Source organism: Neoarius graeffei, chromosome 1, assembly GCF_027579695.1.
Source record: "Neoarius graeffei isolate fNeoGra1 chromosome 1, fNeoGra1.pri, whole genome shotgun sequence".
Lineage (NCBI taxonomy): Eukaryota > Metazoa > Chordata > Actinopteri > Siluriformes > Ariidae > Neoarius > Neoarius graeffei.
In genome coordinates, this window is record NC_083569.1 from 100,978,353 (window position 1) to 100,993,752 (window position 15,400).

The 15,400-nt window shown below is 39.6% G+C and overlaps 1 protein-coding gene across 7 annotated transcripts in view; it reads right to left on the reverse strand.

Annotated features, from left to right (window-relative positions):
• LOC132877656 (zinc finger protein 521) overlaps positions 1-15,400 on the reverse strand; it is a 329,268-nt gene that overhangs the window by 82,581 nt on the left and 231,287 nt on the right. For 6 of the 7 annotated variants that reach the window (XM_060913658.1, XM_060913651.1, XM_060913643.1 and 3 more), the window contains one exon: positions 3,357-3,488. In XM_060913658.1, the coding sequence (XP_060769641.1) occupies positions 3,357-3,488 (132 nt within the window). The remainder of the gene's footprint in view (positions 1-3,356; positions 3,489-15,400) is intronic. The other variant, XM_060913635.1, reaches the window with a different exon arrangement.

Below are 15,400 nucleotides of genomic sequence, written 5' to 3' on the forward strand. Positions count from 1 at the left end.
AATATTACATGTTGTCAAGACAACATGACGTCACACAGCGGAGCTCATGCGAAGATCCAATGACAACTTCTCTGCTGCGCATGCGCACAACCGTTACTTTGTCGGCCGGGAAAGAGAGAAGATCCAGTGCTAGGTTTAAGCACTAAATAAACAAACTGAAAATTGAAACTGAAGACGTGCTGAAAACCCGAAAGGCTACCAAAACTTCATTATATATTCTTCATGCATATTTACAAGAGAAAAACAGACCAACGGACATCGAAAGACTGGAAAAGAGACACATCGGAGATGTAAAACTTCCACGCTAGTAAGTGACTGATAGTTTGTACATAAACATGGCTGTGAGGCTTGCTTGGTTGAAAGCAGAAGATTTAAAGAGAAAGACGCGCTGAACACCTGAAAGGTTACAAACACTTCACTGGATATTCTTTACGCATATTTACAAGAGAAAAACAGACCAACGGACATCGAAAAACTGGAAGAGAGCGCAATAGTGGAAATATTGTCAAAGTTCTACTTGGAGGTGAGGAAAAGTGACGGAGACTTTTACAAGAGGACTTCACTCAGCAAAGCCATTTTGTTTTGAACAGCTGCAGTGTAACAATTAACTACGACCAAAAGTAACTGTGAATTTGAACTGTCGATCTGGATATAGCGTTGTATATACACTACCGTTCAAAAGTTTGGGGTCACCCAGACAATTTTGTGTTTTCCATGAAAAGTCACACTTTTATTTACTACCATAAGTTGTAAAATGAATAGAAAATATAGTCAAGACATTTTTCTGGCCATTTTGAGCATTTAATCGACCCCACAAATGTGATGCTCCAGAAACTCAATCTGCTCAAAGGATGGTCAGTTTTATAGCTTCTCTAAAGAGCTAAACTGTTTTCAGCTGTGCTAACATGATTGTACAAGGGTTTTCTAATCATCCATTAGCCTTCTGAGGCAATGAGCAAACACATTGTACCATTAGAACACTGGAGTGAGAGTTGCTGGAAATGGGCCTCTATACACCTATGGAGATATTGCACCAAAAACCACACATTTGCAGCTAGAATAGTCATTTACCACATTAGCAATGTATAGAGTGGATTTCTGATTAGTTTAAAGTGATCTTCATTGAAAAGAACAGTGCTTTTCTTTCAAAAATAAGGACATTTCAAAGTGACCCAAAACTTTTGAACAGTAGTGTACGTTGGGTTGTTGTTCAGGCTTTTTGGATGTGGACCATTTTTATTGTTAGAACTTTGACTTTGTACAGTACATTGGATTGACAGAACATTGAATTACATTCGATCAGAATCAGCATTAAGTATTGGTAAGTTACCGCCCTGTTCTTAACTTTTTGTAAAATCTATAATTGTTCCATCGAATGTGTATAATAATAATAATAATATTGGCTGGCTTTTTTTCATGGTTTATCAGATATATTCCATTCAGCTCCTCGTCTTCGACTCATTCAGTATCATGCTAGCTGAATAGAATATATCTGATATACCACTCAACGCCAGCCAATATTATTTAAATATGTCACTCAGATCCAAGATCTATTTCATATGAAAAATGCGAGTTTTTCAACACAAGAAGATAAACTTCATATCTTCAAGCCAATGTGTGATTTTTCTTTTTATTATATCGACACATTCACAAACAAATGTACCCAAATTTATCAAAACAATTCATCAATTTCCTCACGAGTGACATATAGAGATTTATGTCACGGTTTTGGTGCTCCATGTCTCGGATGGAGCTCGGATGAAAAATACGAGTGGTGTATTTCTCATTGTGTCCATATAATATGATGGTTTATATGATGACGCTTTCTGTAATGAGATGTCTATTTCACATTTATACAAGGAGTCTCCAGCGTCAGTCTCCTGCTTTGTAACAGTTAGCAAGTTTTCCATCGTGGGATAGAGTATGACATGCTGCGTTATTTTTTTCCTTATTAACTTCAAGAGTAAAAGTAACACTAAATGGATAAAAATGACGACATCATAAATCAATCCTGAACAATTGTAACTGTTGGCAAATTGCTGGCATTTGAGAAGAATAAAACATTTCAGGATTTGCAAGTACAGTTGCGATGCTTTAGGACCACAGTGCTCTGTCATGTTTTTTATTCTTTACATGAGTGCTGGAAATATTTTGGACAACACAGCTGATGCACAAGTTTACAAGCAGTGTGAAGCCTCTGTCGTTACTTCAGACAACAAAAAATGGGAAATGATAGGAAGGTATTTATAAATTTGTCCAAAGTGAGTCCACAAAATGGTTTTCCAAAACGTTCTAGCATACTCAACGTCATCATTAAAGGAAAAGGCAACTTTTGTACAAAATCACCACAAATAGATAGATAAATATATAAAGTAATCGATCATGGAATTTATAGAGAAAGAACAGACCGCATAACAGTATCTTTTAACTTTTAATAATATGGGCTTGCGCTGAGCTCAGCGAAGATGCGTTCCGCCATATTGATCTACTGCGTGACGTCATGCGGCCCACCACTGAAAAGAACTCTTCAGTGCTTCATGGTAATAAGGTAAAAAACCAGTACAATCGCTTCTTCAAAGTTTCACCAAATGGTTTTATTTATGCAACTTAAAGCTCATAATACTGTATAACTTTGGTTGAGTAAAAACACGGAGCAAAAACATGGCTGAATCCTGAATGACTCCTATTTGGATTTGTCCTACCAAGCCTACTGCGCATGCGCGAAGCGGCTCGGCTCGGTTTTCCCTTTCGGGCGCTCTCGTTTTCTGTTAGAATTTGGTAAAGAAAAAAATATATATATATATTATTTACCAGCTTACCGGGTCCATGAACATAAATCTGACAGCTGACAAGGTCGGGATATAAACGAATCGAATACAAGCCACCCGCCGGGACTCCTAATCACAGTGATCTGCTTGTAAACACTGTTTTCATGGGCCCAATGACGTCACAGATCAGACGGAGGCGCATTAACGAAAGATTCTGATTGGTTTATAGTTGCCCACAATCTCAAAATGGCTGACTCCTCCAACTTCGACTCCTCTGTGTCAATTCATGATTTCAAAGTTAAAAATATTTTTTCATGTTCGATATATAATGGAAATAATTAACGGAATTGATTACGTATATGTTTTTCTCCTATTACACACCTGGTTTTGTACAAAAGTTGCTTTTTCCTTTAAGCATTTCTCCAAAAGAAAAAGTGAACAGGGATTGAAGAATCGATGTGTTTTCCCTCCAGGATCAAAGTGCCAGTCTGGTGTAGTTAATTACGCTTGTGTTTAGTATGCCATTTCAACAGCAATAATAAGTAATCACTGTGATTAGTGAGGAAAATAATACATGTAAATGCTTACCTGTGAAACAAACAGGACACTTGAAGGTTCCTCCCATGCCTTCGAAGCTGTGCTCGATCAGGTGACACTGCAGCTTCGCTGGCGAGTCGAATGTCTGACTGCACAGCTTACATTCATGGTTCAGCCCCTCTTCTGAGAGAAATGTGGAGAGAAATACACAAAGAAGGACAAACATGATTAGGACAAAAGATTTTACTCTGATTTAACTCTTACTGCAGATACGACATTACATCTCAACTCAAACTTTCCATTTATGCGCTTTGCACGTGAAACACTGACAAAGCTGAACAAAATAAAGTACAGCGCGAAGCATTGCATCATCACCTCTCCTGCTAACACAACGCACAATCACCTTACACTTTTAAACAGGCCATTGTCTAATAGTTTGAGAAGCAGCTTTGCACGTGATGGTGCAAGATGCTTTACTGAGGGTAAAACAAGAATCCAGTCCAAAGGCCGTAGAAAAAATCTGAGTAATTATGAGTATATCCATCGTCAATCCGTTGGGTTATGTAGGACGGCAAACAAAAATAGGAAACATGCAGCAGCAATAAGACAAGAATACTTTGACACAACAGTGAGAGATGAATCAGAACTAAACACAGAACAGGTGAGCACAGTAAGATAACAAGCCATGACCTAATGTTTAAAGAAGCAGCATTGTGACCAAAAGGTCACCAGTTCAATTCCCTGGACCAGCAGGAATGGCTGAAGTGTTCTTGAGCAAGGTACCTAACCCCCAACTGCTCCCCAGGCTGCTCTGCGTATGTTATATGTCACTCTGAATAAGAATAAATGTGTCTGCTAAATGCCATTAATGTAATGTAACGTAAACAGAGACAATAAGGATGCTAGTCAGAAATGTTCTCTGACAAATGTCATCATGAACTCGTCTGTTTCAGTTAAACTCTATAGCCAACAAAACATGACACTGGGCAGCTCACTGGAGATTTGATTTGCTTCGTGATTTGATAAGGATGTGAGATCCGTCCCATGTACAACCCCGATTCCAAAAAAGTTGGGACAAAGTACAAATTGTAAATAAAAAAGGAATGCAATGATGTGGAAGTTTCAAAATTCTATATTTTATTCAGAATAGAACATAGACGACATATCAAATGTTTAAACTGATTAAATGTATCGTTTAAAGAGAAAAATTAGGTGATTTTAAATTTCATGACAACAACACATCTCAAAAAAGTTGGGACAAGGCCATGTTTACCACTGTGAGACATCCCCTTTTCTCTTTACAACAGTCTGTAAACGTCTGGGGACTGAGGAGACAAGTTGCTCAAGTTTAGGGATAGGAATGTTAACCCATTCTTGTCTAATGTAGGATTCTAGTTGCTCAACTGTCTTAGGTCTTTTGTGTCGTATCTTCCGTTTTATGATGCGCCAAATGTTTTCTATGGGTGAAAGATCTGGACTGCAGGCTGGCCAGTTCAGTACCCGGACCCTTCTTCTACGCAGCCATGATGCTGTAATTGATGCAGTATGTGGTTTGGCATTGTCATGTTGGAAAATGCAAGGTCTTCCCTGAAAGAGACGTCGTCTGGATGGGAGCATATGTTGCTCTAGAACCTGGATATACCTTTCAGCATTGATGGTGTCTTTCCAGATGTGTAAGCTGCCCATGCCACATGCACTAATGCAACCCCATACCGTCAGAGATGCAGGCTTCTGAACTGAGCGCTGATCACAACTTGGGTCGTCCTTCTCCTCTTTAGTCCGAATGACACGGCGTCCCTGATTTCCATAAAGAACTTCAAATTCTGATTCGTCTGACCACAGAACAGTTTTCCACTTTGCCACAGTCCATTTTAAATGAGCCTTGGCCCAGAGAAGCCGTCTGCGCTTCTGGATCATGTTTAGATACAGCTTCTTCGTTGAACTATAGAGTTTTAGCTGGCAACGGCGGATGGCACGGTGAATTGCGTTCACAGATAATGTTCTCTGGAAATATTCTTGAGCCCATTTTGTGATTTCCAATACAGAAGCATGCCTGTATGTGATGCAGTGCCATCTAAGGGCCCGAAGATCACGGGCACCCAGTATGGTTTTCTGGCCTTGACCCTTACGCACAGAGATTCTTCCAGATTTTCTGAAGCTTTTGATGATATTATGCACTGTAGATGATGATATGTTCAAACTCTTTGCAATTTTACACTGTTGAACTCCTTTCTGATATTGCTCCACTATTTGTCGGCACAGAATTAGGGGGATTGGTGATCCTCTTCCCATCTTTACTTCTGAGAGCCGCTGCCACTCCAAGATGCTCTTTTTATACCCAGTCATGTTAATGACCTATTGCCAATTGACCTAATGAGTTGCAATTTGGTCCTCCAGCTGTTCCTTTTTTGTACCTTTAACTTTTCCAGCCTCTTATTGCCCCTGTCCCAACTTTTTTGAGATGTGTTGCTGTCATGAAATTTCAAATGAGCCAATATTTGGCATGAAATTTCAAAATGTCTCACTTTCGACATGTGATATGTTGTCTATGTTCTATTGTGAATACAATATCAGTTTTTGAGATTTGTAAATTATTGCATTCCATTTTTATTTACAATTTGTACTTTGTCCCAACTTTTTTGGAATCAGGGTTGTAGCTTTCATTAGTTTTCAGTCTGACTTTAAATACAAGGTAAAGTAGAAGGGTACTTGGTAGAGTGTATACCTCTACCCAGCCACATCTTAGCAACATGTAAATAAAATCACTTGAACCTAGGATAATGATAAAGCTGTCCACCAACTTTCGTCCAGATCCGTTCACTACTTTTTGAGTTACATTGGGAACAGACAATAAATAAATAAATAAATCCTGGATCTGCATACATATCTGGATCCTGGGTCCACATACATATCCAGATTTGCATCAGAATCTGATTAATTGTTCCTTGGCTCATGCCCCACCTTTCCACCAAATTTCATCCAAAACCATTCATGACTTTTTGAGTTACGTTGGGAAATGTGAAAAGAAAAAATCCTGGATCCGCATACACCTCTGGATCCTGGGTCCACATACTGTACATATCCAGATTTGCATCAAAATCTAATCAATTGTTCCTTGCCCCATGACACATCTTTCCACCAAATTTCATCCAAATCTGTTCACTACTTTTTGAGTTACATTGGGAACAACCAAACATACAGAGGCGAAAACATAACCTCCTCCAACAAAGTTGACGGAGGTAAAAATTGATTTCTTGTTTTAACTAAATAAAGTTACTAACCAGGGTGCCTGAAAATTTTGAGCTCATTGAAACTCATATACAGTAGCAAGTTAACAAAACGAGGCAATCGATTAGCATTGTGCTAAATTACTACAGTATCTGAGTTTGTGAAGTCGAAATTTTAAGGTGGCCCAGTTACTAACTTTTTTAAGTCTAAACAACGAATCATTGTTTATCTGTTTCAATAGTTAGCAAAAGTTATTCATCATTAAAGATGGTGAAGAAAATATGTGTCCATGTCATTGCTTATAAAAATCAGTGGTGACATTTTGAAATGTTTATAATGTTTTCTGTGAATAATTATACAACCGTGAATTCCATTCCTCTAATTTGATTGGTCAAGGGGCATTCCAATCATGCAGATATTTACTATAACAACACTGTGTGTATTACCTGAATCACATGTCTGTGTTTGTCACATAAAATTCCACTTCCTAGTTTGAAACATATTCGCATCATTAGCAGACATGACGATTGATACTTTTCAGGAACGTAACTTTTTTTTTTTATAAAATATGAATGCGGGGCGGCACGGTGGTGTAGTGGTTAGCGCTGTCGCCTCACAGCAAGAAGGTCCGGGTTCGAGCCCCGTGGCCGACGAGGGCCTTTCTGCGCGGAGTTTGCATGTTCTCCCCATGTCCGCGTGGGTTTCCTCCGGGTGCTCCGGTTTCCCCCACAGTCCAAAGACATGCAGGTTAGGTTAACTGGTGACTCTAAATTGAGCGTAGGTGTGAATGTGAGTGTGAATGGTTGTGTGTGTCTATGTGTCAGCCCTGTGATGACCTGGCGACTTGTCCAGGGTGTACCCCGCCTTTCACCCGTAGTCAGCTGGGATAGGCTCCAGCTTGCCTGCGACCCTGTAGAACAGGATAAAGCAGCTAGAGATAATGAGATGAGATGAGAAATATGAATGCTCATCAGATGAAGAAGGGATGCCAGTTTTCCCAGAGACAACTTTTAACAGTACTATGGGATAAATCAGTGTGAGCTAAACAGCTAGCCAATGAATTATCAAGTCAGTGTTGCTTTTTCAGGATCTATTTCTGCTAGCGAAGCAAAAATAAACAGAATAATTTGCCATATTGTGTCTGAAATGTCACTTGGTCGATATTAATTTCTTGTACAGTGGTGCTTGAAAGTTTGTGAACCCTTTAGAATTTTCTATATTGCTGCATAAATATGACCTAAAACATCATCAGATTTTCACACAAGTCCTAAAAGTCGATAAAGAGAACCCAGTTAAACAAATGAGACAAAAATATTATACTTGGTCATTTATTTATTGAGGAAAATGATCTAATATTACATATCTGTGAGTGGTAAAAGTATGTGAACCTTTGCTTTCAGTATCTGGTGTGACCCCCTTGTGCAGCAATAACTGCAACTAAACGTTTGCGGTAACTGTTGATCAGTCCTGCACACCGGCTTGGAGGAATTTTAGCCCATTCCTCCATACAGAACAGCTTCAACTCTGGGATGTTGGTGGGTTTCCTCACATTAACTGCTCGCTTCAGGTCCTTCCACAGCATTTCCATTGGATTAAGGTCAGGACTTTGACTTGGCCATTCCAAAACATTAACTTTATTCTTCTTTAACCATTCTTTGGTAGAACGACTTGTGTGCTTAGGGTCGTTGTCTTGCTGCATGACCCACCTTCTCTTGAGATTCAGTTCATGGACAGATGTCCTGACATTTTCCTTCAGAATTCGCTGGTATAATTCAGAATTCATTGTTCCATCAATGACGGCAAGCCGTCCTGGCCCAGATGCAGCAAAACAGGCCCAAATCATGATACTACCACCACCATGTTTCACAGATGGGATAAGGTTCTTATGCTGGAATGCAGTGTTTTCCTTTCTCCAAACATAACGCTTCTCATTTAAACCAAAAAGTTCTATTTTGGTCTCATCTGTCCACAAAACATTTTTCCAATAGCTTTCTGGCTTGTCCACATGATCTTTAGCAAACTGCAGACGAGCAGCAATGCTCTTTTTGGAGAGCAGTGGCTTTCTTCTTGCAACCCTGCCATGCACACCATTTGTTGTTCAGTGTTCTCCTGATGGTGGACTCGTGAACATTAACATTAGCCAATGCGAGAGAGGCCTTCAGAAGTTGCTTAGAAGTTGCTCAGAGTTGCTTAGAAGTTACCCTGGGGTCCTTTGTGACCTCGCCGACTATTACACGCCTTGCTCTTGGAGTGATCTTTGTTGGTCGACCACTCCTGGGGAGGGTAACAATGGTCTTGAATTTCCTCCATTTGTACACAATCTGTCTGACTGTGGATTGGTGGAGTCCAAACTCTTTAGAGATGCTTTTGTAACCTTTTCCAGCCTGATGAGCGTCAACAACGCTTTTTGTGAGGTCCTCAGAAATCTCCTTTGTTCGTGCCATGATACACTTCCACAAACGTGTTGTGAAGATCAGACTTTGATAGATCCCTGTTCTTTAAATAAAACAGGGTGCCCACTCACACCTGATTGTCATCCCATTGATTGAAAACACCTGACTCTAATTTCACCTTCAGATTAACTGCTAATCCTAGATGTTCACATACTTTTGCCACTCACAGATATGTAATATTGGATCATTTTCCTCAGTAAATAAATGACCAAGTATAATATTTTTGTCTCATTTGTTTAACTGGGTTCTCTTTATCTACTTTTACAACCCCGATTCCAAAAAAGTTGGGACAAAGTACAAATTGTAAATAAAAACAGAATGCAATAATTTACAAATCTCAAAAACTGATATTGTATTCACAATAGAACATAGACAACATATCAAATGTCAAAAGTGAGACATTTTGAAATTTCATGCCAAATATTGTCTCATTTGAAATTTCATGACAGCAACACGTCTCAAAAAAGTTGGGACAGGGGCAATAAGAGGCTGGAAAAGTTAAAGGTACAAAAAAGGAACAGCTGGAGGACCAAATTGCAACTCATTAGGTCAATTGGCAATAGGTCATTAACATGACTGGGTATAAAAAGAGCATTTTGGTGTGGCAGCGGCTCTCAGAAGTAAAGATGGGAAGAGGATCACCAATCTCCCTAATTCTGCGCTGACAAATAGTGGAGCAATATCAGAAAGGAGTTCAACAGTGTAAAATTGCAAAGAGTTTGAACATATCATCATCTACAGTGCATAATATCATCAAAAGATTCAGAGAATCTGGAAGAATCTCTGTGCGTAAGGGTCAAGGCCGGAAAACCATACTGGGTGCCCGTGATCTTCGGGCCCTTAGACGGCACGGCATCACATACAGGCATGCTTCTGTATTGGAAATCACAAAATGGGCTCAGGAATATTTCCAGAGAGCATTATCTGTGAACACAATTCACCGTGCCATCCGCCGTTGCCAGCTAAAACTCTATAGTTCAAAGAAGAAGCCGTATCTAAACATGATCCAGAAGCGCAGACGTCTTCTCTGGGCCAAGGCTCATTTAAAATGGACTGTGGCAAAGTGGAAAACTGTTCTGTGGTCAGACGAATCAAAATTTGAAGTTCTTTATGGAAATCAGGGATGCCGTGTCATTCGGACTAAAGAGGAGAAGGACGACCCGAGTTGTTATCAGCGCTCAGTTCAGAAGCCTGCATCTCTGATGGTATGGGGTTGCATTAGTGCGTGCGGCATGGGCAGCTTACACATCTGGAAAGACACCATCAATGCTGAAAGGTATATCCAGGTTCTAGAGCAACATATGCTCCCATCCAGACGACGTCTCTTTCAGGGAAGACCTTGCATTTTCCGACATGACAATGCCAAACCACATACTGCATCAATTACAGCATCATGGCTGCGTAGAAGAAGGGTCCGGGTACTGAACTGGCCAGCCTGCAGTCCAGATCTTTCACCCATAGAAAACATTTGGCGCATCATAAAACGGAAGATACGACAAAAAAGACCTAAGACAGTTGAGCAACTAGAATCCTACATTAGACAAGAATGGGTTAACATTCCTGTCCCTAAACTTGAGCAACTTGTCTCCTCAGTCCCCAGACGTTTACAGACTGTTGTAAAGAGAAAAGGGGATGTCTCACAGTGGGAAACATGGCCTTGTCCCAACTTTTTTGAGATGTGTTGTTGTCATGAAATTTAAAATCACCTAATTTTTCTCTTTAAATGATACATTTTCTCAGTTTAAACATTTGATATGTCATCTATGTTCTATTCTGAATAAAATATGGAATTTTGAAACTTCCACATCATTGCATTCCGTTTTTATTTACAATTTGTACTTTGTCCCAAATTTTTTGGAATCGGGGTTGCCGGGCTTGTGTGAAAATCTGATGTTGTTTTAGGTCATATTTATGCAGAAATATAGAAAAGTCTACAGGGTTCACAAACTCTCTCAAGCACCACTGTAAAACAGCAGGTGGATGTATGGGTGTTCCTAATAAAGTGACCGGTGAGTGTATGAGCTTCATGAAAAATATTACAGGTATGTTTACCTACTGATCATCATAACTCTGTTGTGTTTTGTGAAACGGAAAGCTCTGATTTCCACCAATTTGCCCTTCTTGTGTTGAACATGAATCAAAGCAGTGATGCGAGTGCATGCTTTTTTTTTTTTACAAGTTGAAGAAGTGCGATCAGTCCCCATTAGGCACAAATTGGACAGCTGACAGGGGTCCTGTCTCCTTTCGAAATTTGGTTGTTTTTTTTTTCTCACTAGAATACATAAAACAGTGTTGTGTTACAGGAAAAAAAAGCCCGTTTTACACCATCCTGATGTTATTTTGACGCTGAGCGCCTGACATTTGCACACGCTGACAGCGTCGACAGCTACACAACTCTATCTTCGTATGCTCCTTTGTCTCGCTCTTTGTTGTTAACGAATCGTGATTAAAAAGGTGCAGGGTTTATGTAAATTCTGATTCATTATAGATTTTTCAAGAAAAGCAGTCAGCTCCCGTAATTATTGGCACCCTTTGTGGAAATTAAGTCACGTTCTCAGCTTGGACGTTAAAAACGAAGAACGTGAATAAAATCGGATTTTTGAGAACCATGATTTAAGAGCTATTGAGTTTAAGATTACAGTTTGTCAGTCTTTAAGGGCTATAACGCTGAGACCGCATTCATGAAAATGAGTGTGCATGTACGGTATGCATGCTGTGATATTTTGAACTGAAACCCATAACCCATGATATGATTTGTCGTCTAGTTGTTGTTAACAGCAAAATAAATCGATGCACTTTTAAAAAAAAAAGAGAATCTGATGAAAAAAATATCTTCTGGATGGCTTTAAGTCAAAATACTGATATCCATGAGCAGTATAATCCATCACGTCTGATCAAAACCCCTTTGATATTCACTAATTTTGTAATTTTCTATGTTATAAAGACATGAAGAGTCCCTGCAGAAGGACTAACATGGAGACTGCTGGTGTTTAAATCCCATTAATTCTTACTGCAGTGTATTCTGTCTCATTTTAAGGTGCTTTCCACTGACAGATGTCTCGTCTTTCCTTTATAACTCTAAAGTTTCGGTGATTGAGTTTTGACTTAAGAAAAAAAAAACAGAAAATAAGTGTGAGCTGCCTTTACAATCAGAATGATAAGGTAAGTGAAATCATCCATGACTCATCTACTCTCTCACTCTCCACGGTCCGGCGCTTGCCATATGGGGCCAAATCAAGCCCAGACCCCTTAGGAACCAGCTGCGGCCCACCAAAGCACCCAGAGGACCGTTTAGCAGGACGGACCGTGATACAGCACTGGCAAGACAAGCGACCTGAGCAGCCCGACACCCAAAAAAGTGCCTGGGACAGATGGGGGTTTAGCATGAATGATTCTGTTACCAGAGACACCTGAACCAGCCTACATATATATATACACTGAGCACACACACATCCCAAAGCAATTACTCCTAAAAATCCAGAACGTCAATTTAAAACACTATTGTGACCTCCGCTATCAGACTGTTTATCGAATCAGTATAAAATCAGAATCGTCTGTTAAACCGTACTGATCCCATGCACAATTATCAAACAGTCTTCATAACTTCAACAAACTCTTCAAAAAAAAAAAAAAACACACACTTCATTTTCTTTCAAAAAGTCCACAAGTAACAAAGCACCAGTGGGTCACATAATGGAAAATTCTCCAAAAAAAAAAAAGAGTCATCTGGCAGAACGTCTTGCCGTGTCTCGAACACAAGAGTATTAAAAGCAGACTGCCCGAGATGCTTATGAGAGAGAGATACTGTCATCTCCGCTAGAGCTCTGAGCTTACTTCCATCCCAGAGAAGAAACTTCAGACAGACACAATCAACCCACCAGCAACCGTTCGTTTCAAAAGTAGGGGGAGAAAAAAAAAAAGTCTTTCTATTCAGCCATTTTGTACTCAGTGGGACGCAACTTTTCACAGGAAGAAGAGTTTTGTTGGAAGAGCAGCCACTGATGATTGCTCAGTGTTCAGTGGACTCGCAGACATTATGATAAATAATTTTAAAAAATGATACTGATCAGTAATTCTCATCTCATCTCATTATCTCTAGCTGCTTTATCCTGTTCTACAGGGTCGCAGGCAAGAGAATGTAAAATGTGATGGGATGTGATATACGTCCATTATTCGCAGAGATATTCTCACAGCATGGAGTCGACAATATAATGCTCCTTCTTCTTCTCTTCTTATTGTTGTTGTTGCAGTAATAATAATAATAATTATTATTATTATCTCATCTCCTCTAGCCGCTTTATCCTGTTCTACAGGGTCGCAGGCAAGCTGGAGCCTATCCCAGCTGACTATGGGCGAAAGGGGGGGTACACCCTGGACAAGTCGCCAGGTCATCACAGGGCTGACACATAGACAACCATTCACACTCACATTCACACCTACGGTCAATTTAGAGTCACCAGTTAACCTAACCTGCATGTCTTTGGACTGTGGGGGAAACCGGAGCACCCGGAGGAAACCCACGCGGACACGGGGAGAACATGCAAACTCCGCACAGAAAGGCCCTCGCCGGCCACGGGGCTCGAACCCAGGACCTTCTTGCTGTGAGGCGACAGCGCTAACCACTACACCACCGTGCCGCCCTATTCTTCTTCTACTTATTATTATTATTGTTGCTATTATTATTACTCTTGTTATTATTATTACTGTTGTTGCAATAATAATAATAATAATAATAATAATAATAATAATAATAATGTTGCAATTAATATTATTATTATTATTATTATTATTGTTGTTGTTAGTGCTGCAATAATAATAACAATAATAATAGCAATTATTATAATTATATAATATATAATAATATATAATAATTGTAATAATAATAATAATTATTATTATTGTTGTTGTTCTTGCTGCAATAATAATAATAATAACAACAATTATTATTATTATTATTATTATTATTTACTGTCTTATTTGAAATCATGGCCGTGGCATTATATTGAATATCAGGGACATGGCTGTATTTACACATTGTTGAATGGACATTGTTATTTATTTTGGGTATAAACCTCAGGCTTTTGCATATGTTAGGATAAAATACGATTCCGATTTTTAAAGGTGCAATATGCTTTTTCTTATTTTTTCCGTTCTTACTTGTATAAATGACCAAGAAAATATCTAGAACATTATAAAAAAAATAATAATAAATTAAGTCATGGTCTGAGCACAGGACTGGAAATCTGTTTGGAAAACTTTGTAAGCCATGACTTAATGGTTAGAGAAGCAGCTTTGGGACCAAAAGGTCACCGGTTTGATTCCCTGGAGCAGCAGGAATGGCTGAAGTGCCCTTGAACAAGGCACCTAACCCCCAACTGCTCCCCAGGCTGCTCTGGGTATGTTGTACATTGCTCTGGATAAAAGCGTCTGCCAAATAACTCTAATGTAACGTGCTCTATTGGCCCCTGTAGATCCTGGGGGCGGAGCTTCGCAAAGATAAGCTGAGAAAAATAATTCAAACGTCAAACCAGTGTACTTAACCGTTAATCTTACCCGACACATCTTTATGATCAATATAATTTGGCGATACCGTTGAATCTGTGATATGATACAATATGATTTCGTAACTTTCTTCTCTATGTCATCAGTTACGTTCCGAACCTGAGCTCGGCCTTCAAATGATGTAGGAAAGGACTATTTTAGAAGTATCAGGGTTATAGGTAAAGCCCTTACTAGTCTATTAAATTATTTACACATTACACTAACCGGCCACTTTACGAGGAACACCCATACATCCACCTGCTGTCTGATGCAGTTCTCGAATCAGCCGATCCCTTGATGCATAAAATCAGGCAGATACAAATCAAGAGCTTCAGTTAATGTTCACTTCAAACATCAGGACGGGAAAAATTGTGATCTCAAAGTGTGATTTTCTTTCACTGTGGCATGAAAGTGTGTTGGTTTGAGCCAGATGGACTGGTTTGAGTATTTCAGAAACTGCTGATCTCCTGGGGTTTTCACACACAACAGTCTCTAGAGTTTACACAGAATGGTTCAAAAAACAAAAAACACTGAGTGAGTGAGTGAGTGAGAGTTCTGTGGGTGGAAACAAACGCCTTGTTGATAAGAGACATCAGAGGAAAAAGGCCAGATTGGTTTGAGCTTTTTTTTTTAAAGATTTTTTGGGGGGCTTTTTTCACCTTTAATGGATAGGACAGTGTAGAGACAGGACAGGAAATGAGCAGGAGAGAGAGAGACGGGGAGGGATCAGGAAATGACCTCGGGTCGGAATCGAACCCAGGTCCCCGGATTTATGGTATGGCGCCTTAGCCACGACACCCCCTGGTTTGAGCTTTTTTGCCAGGAAGGAAATAGCAACTCTGTACAATTGTGGTGAGCAGAAAAGCATCTCAG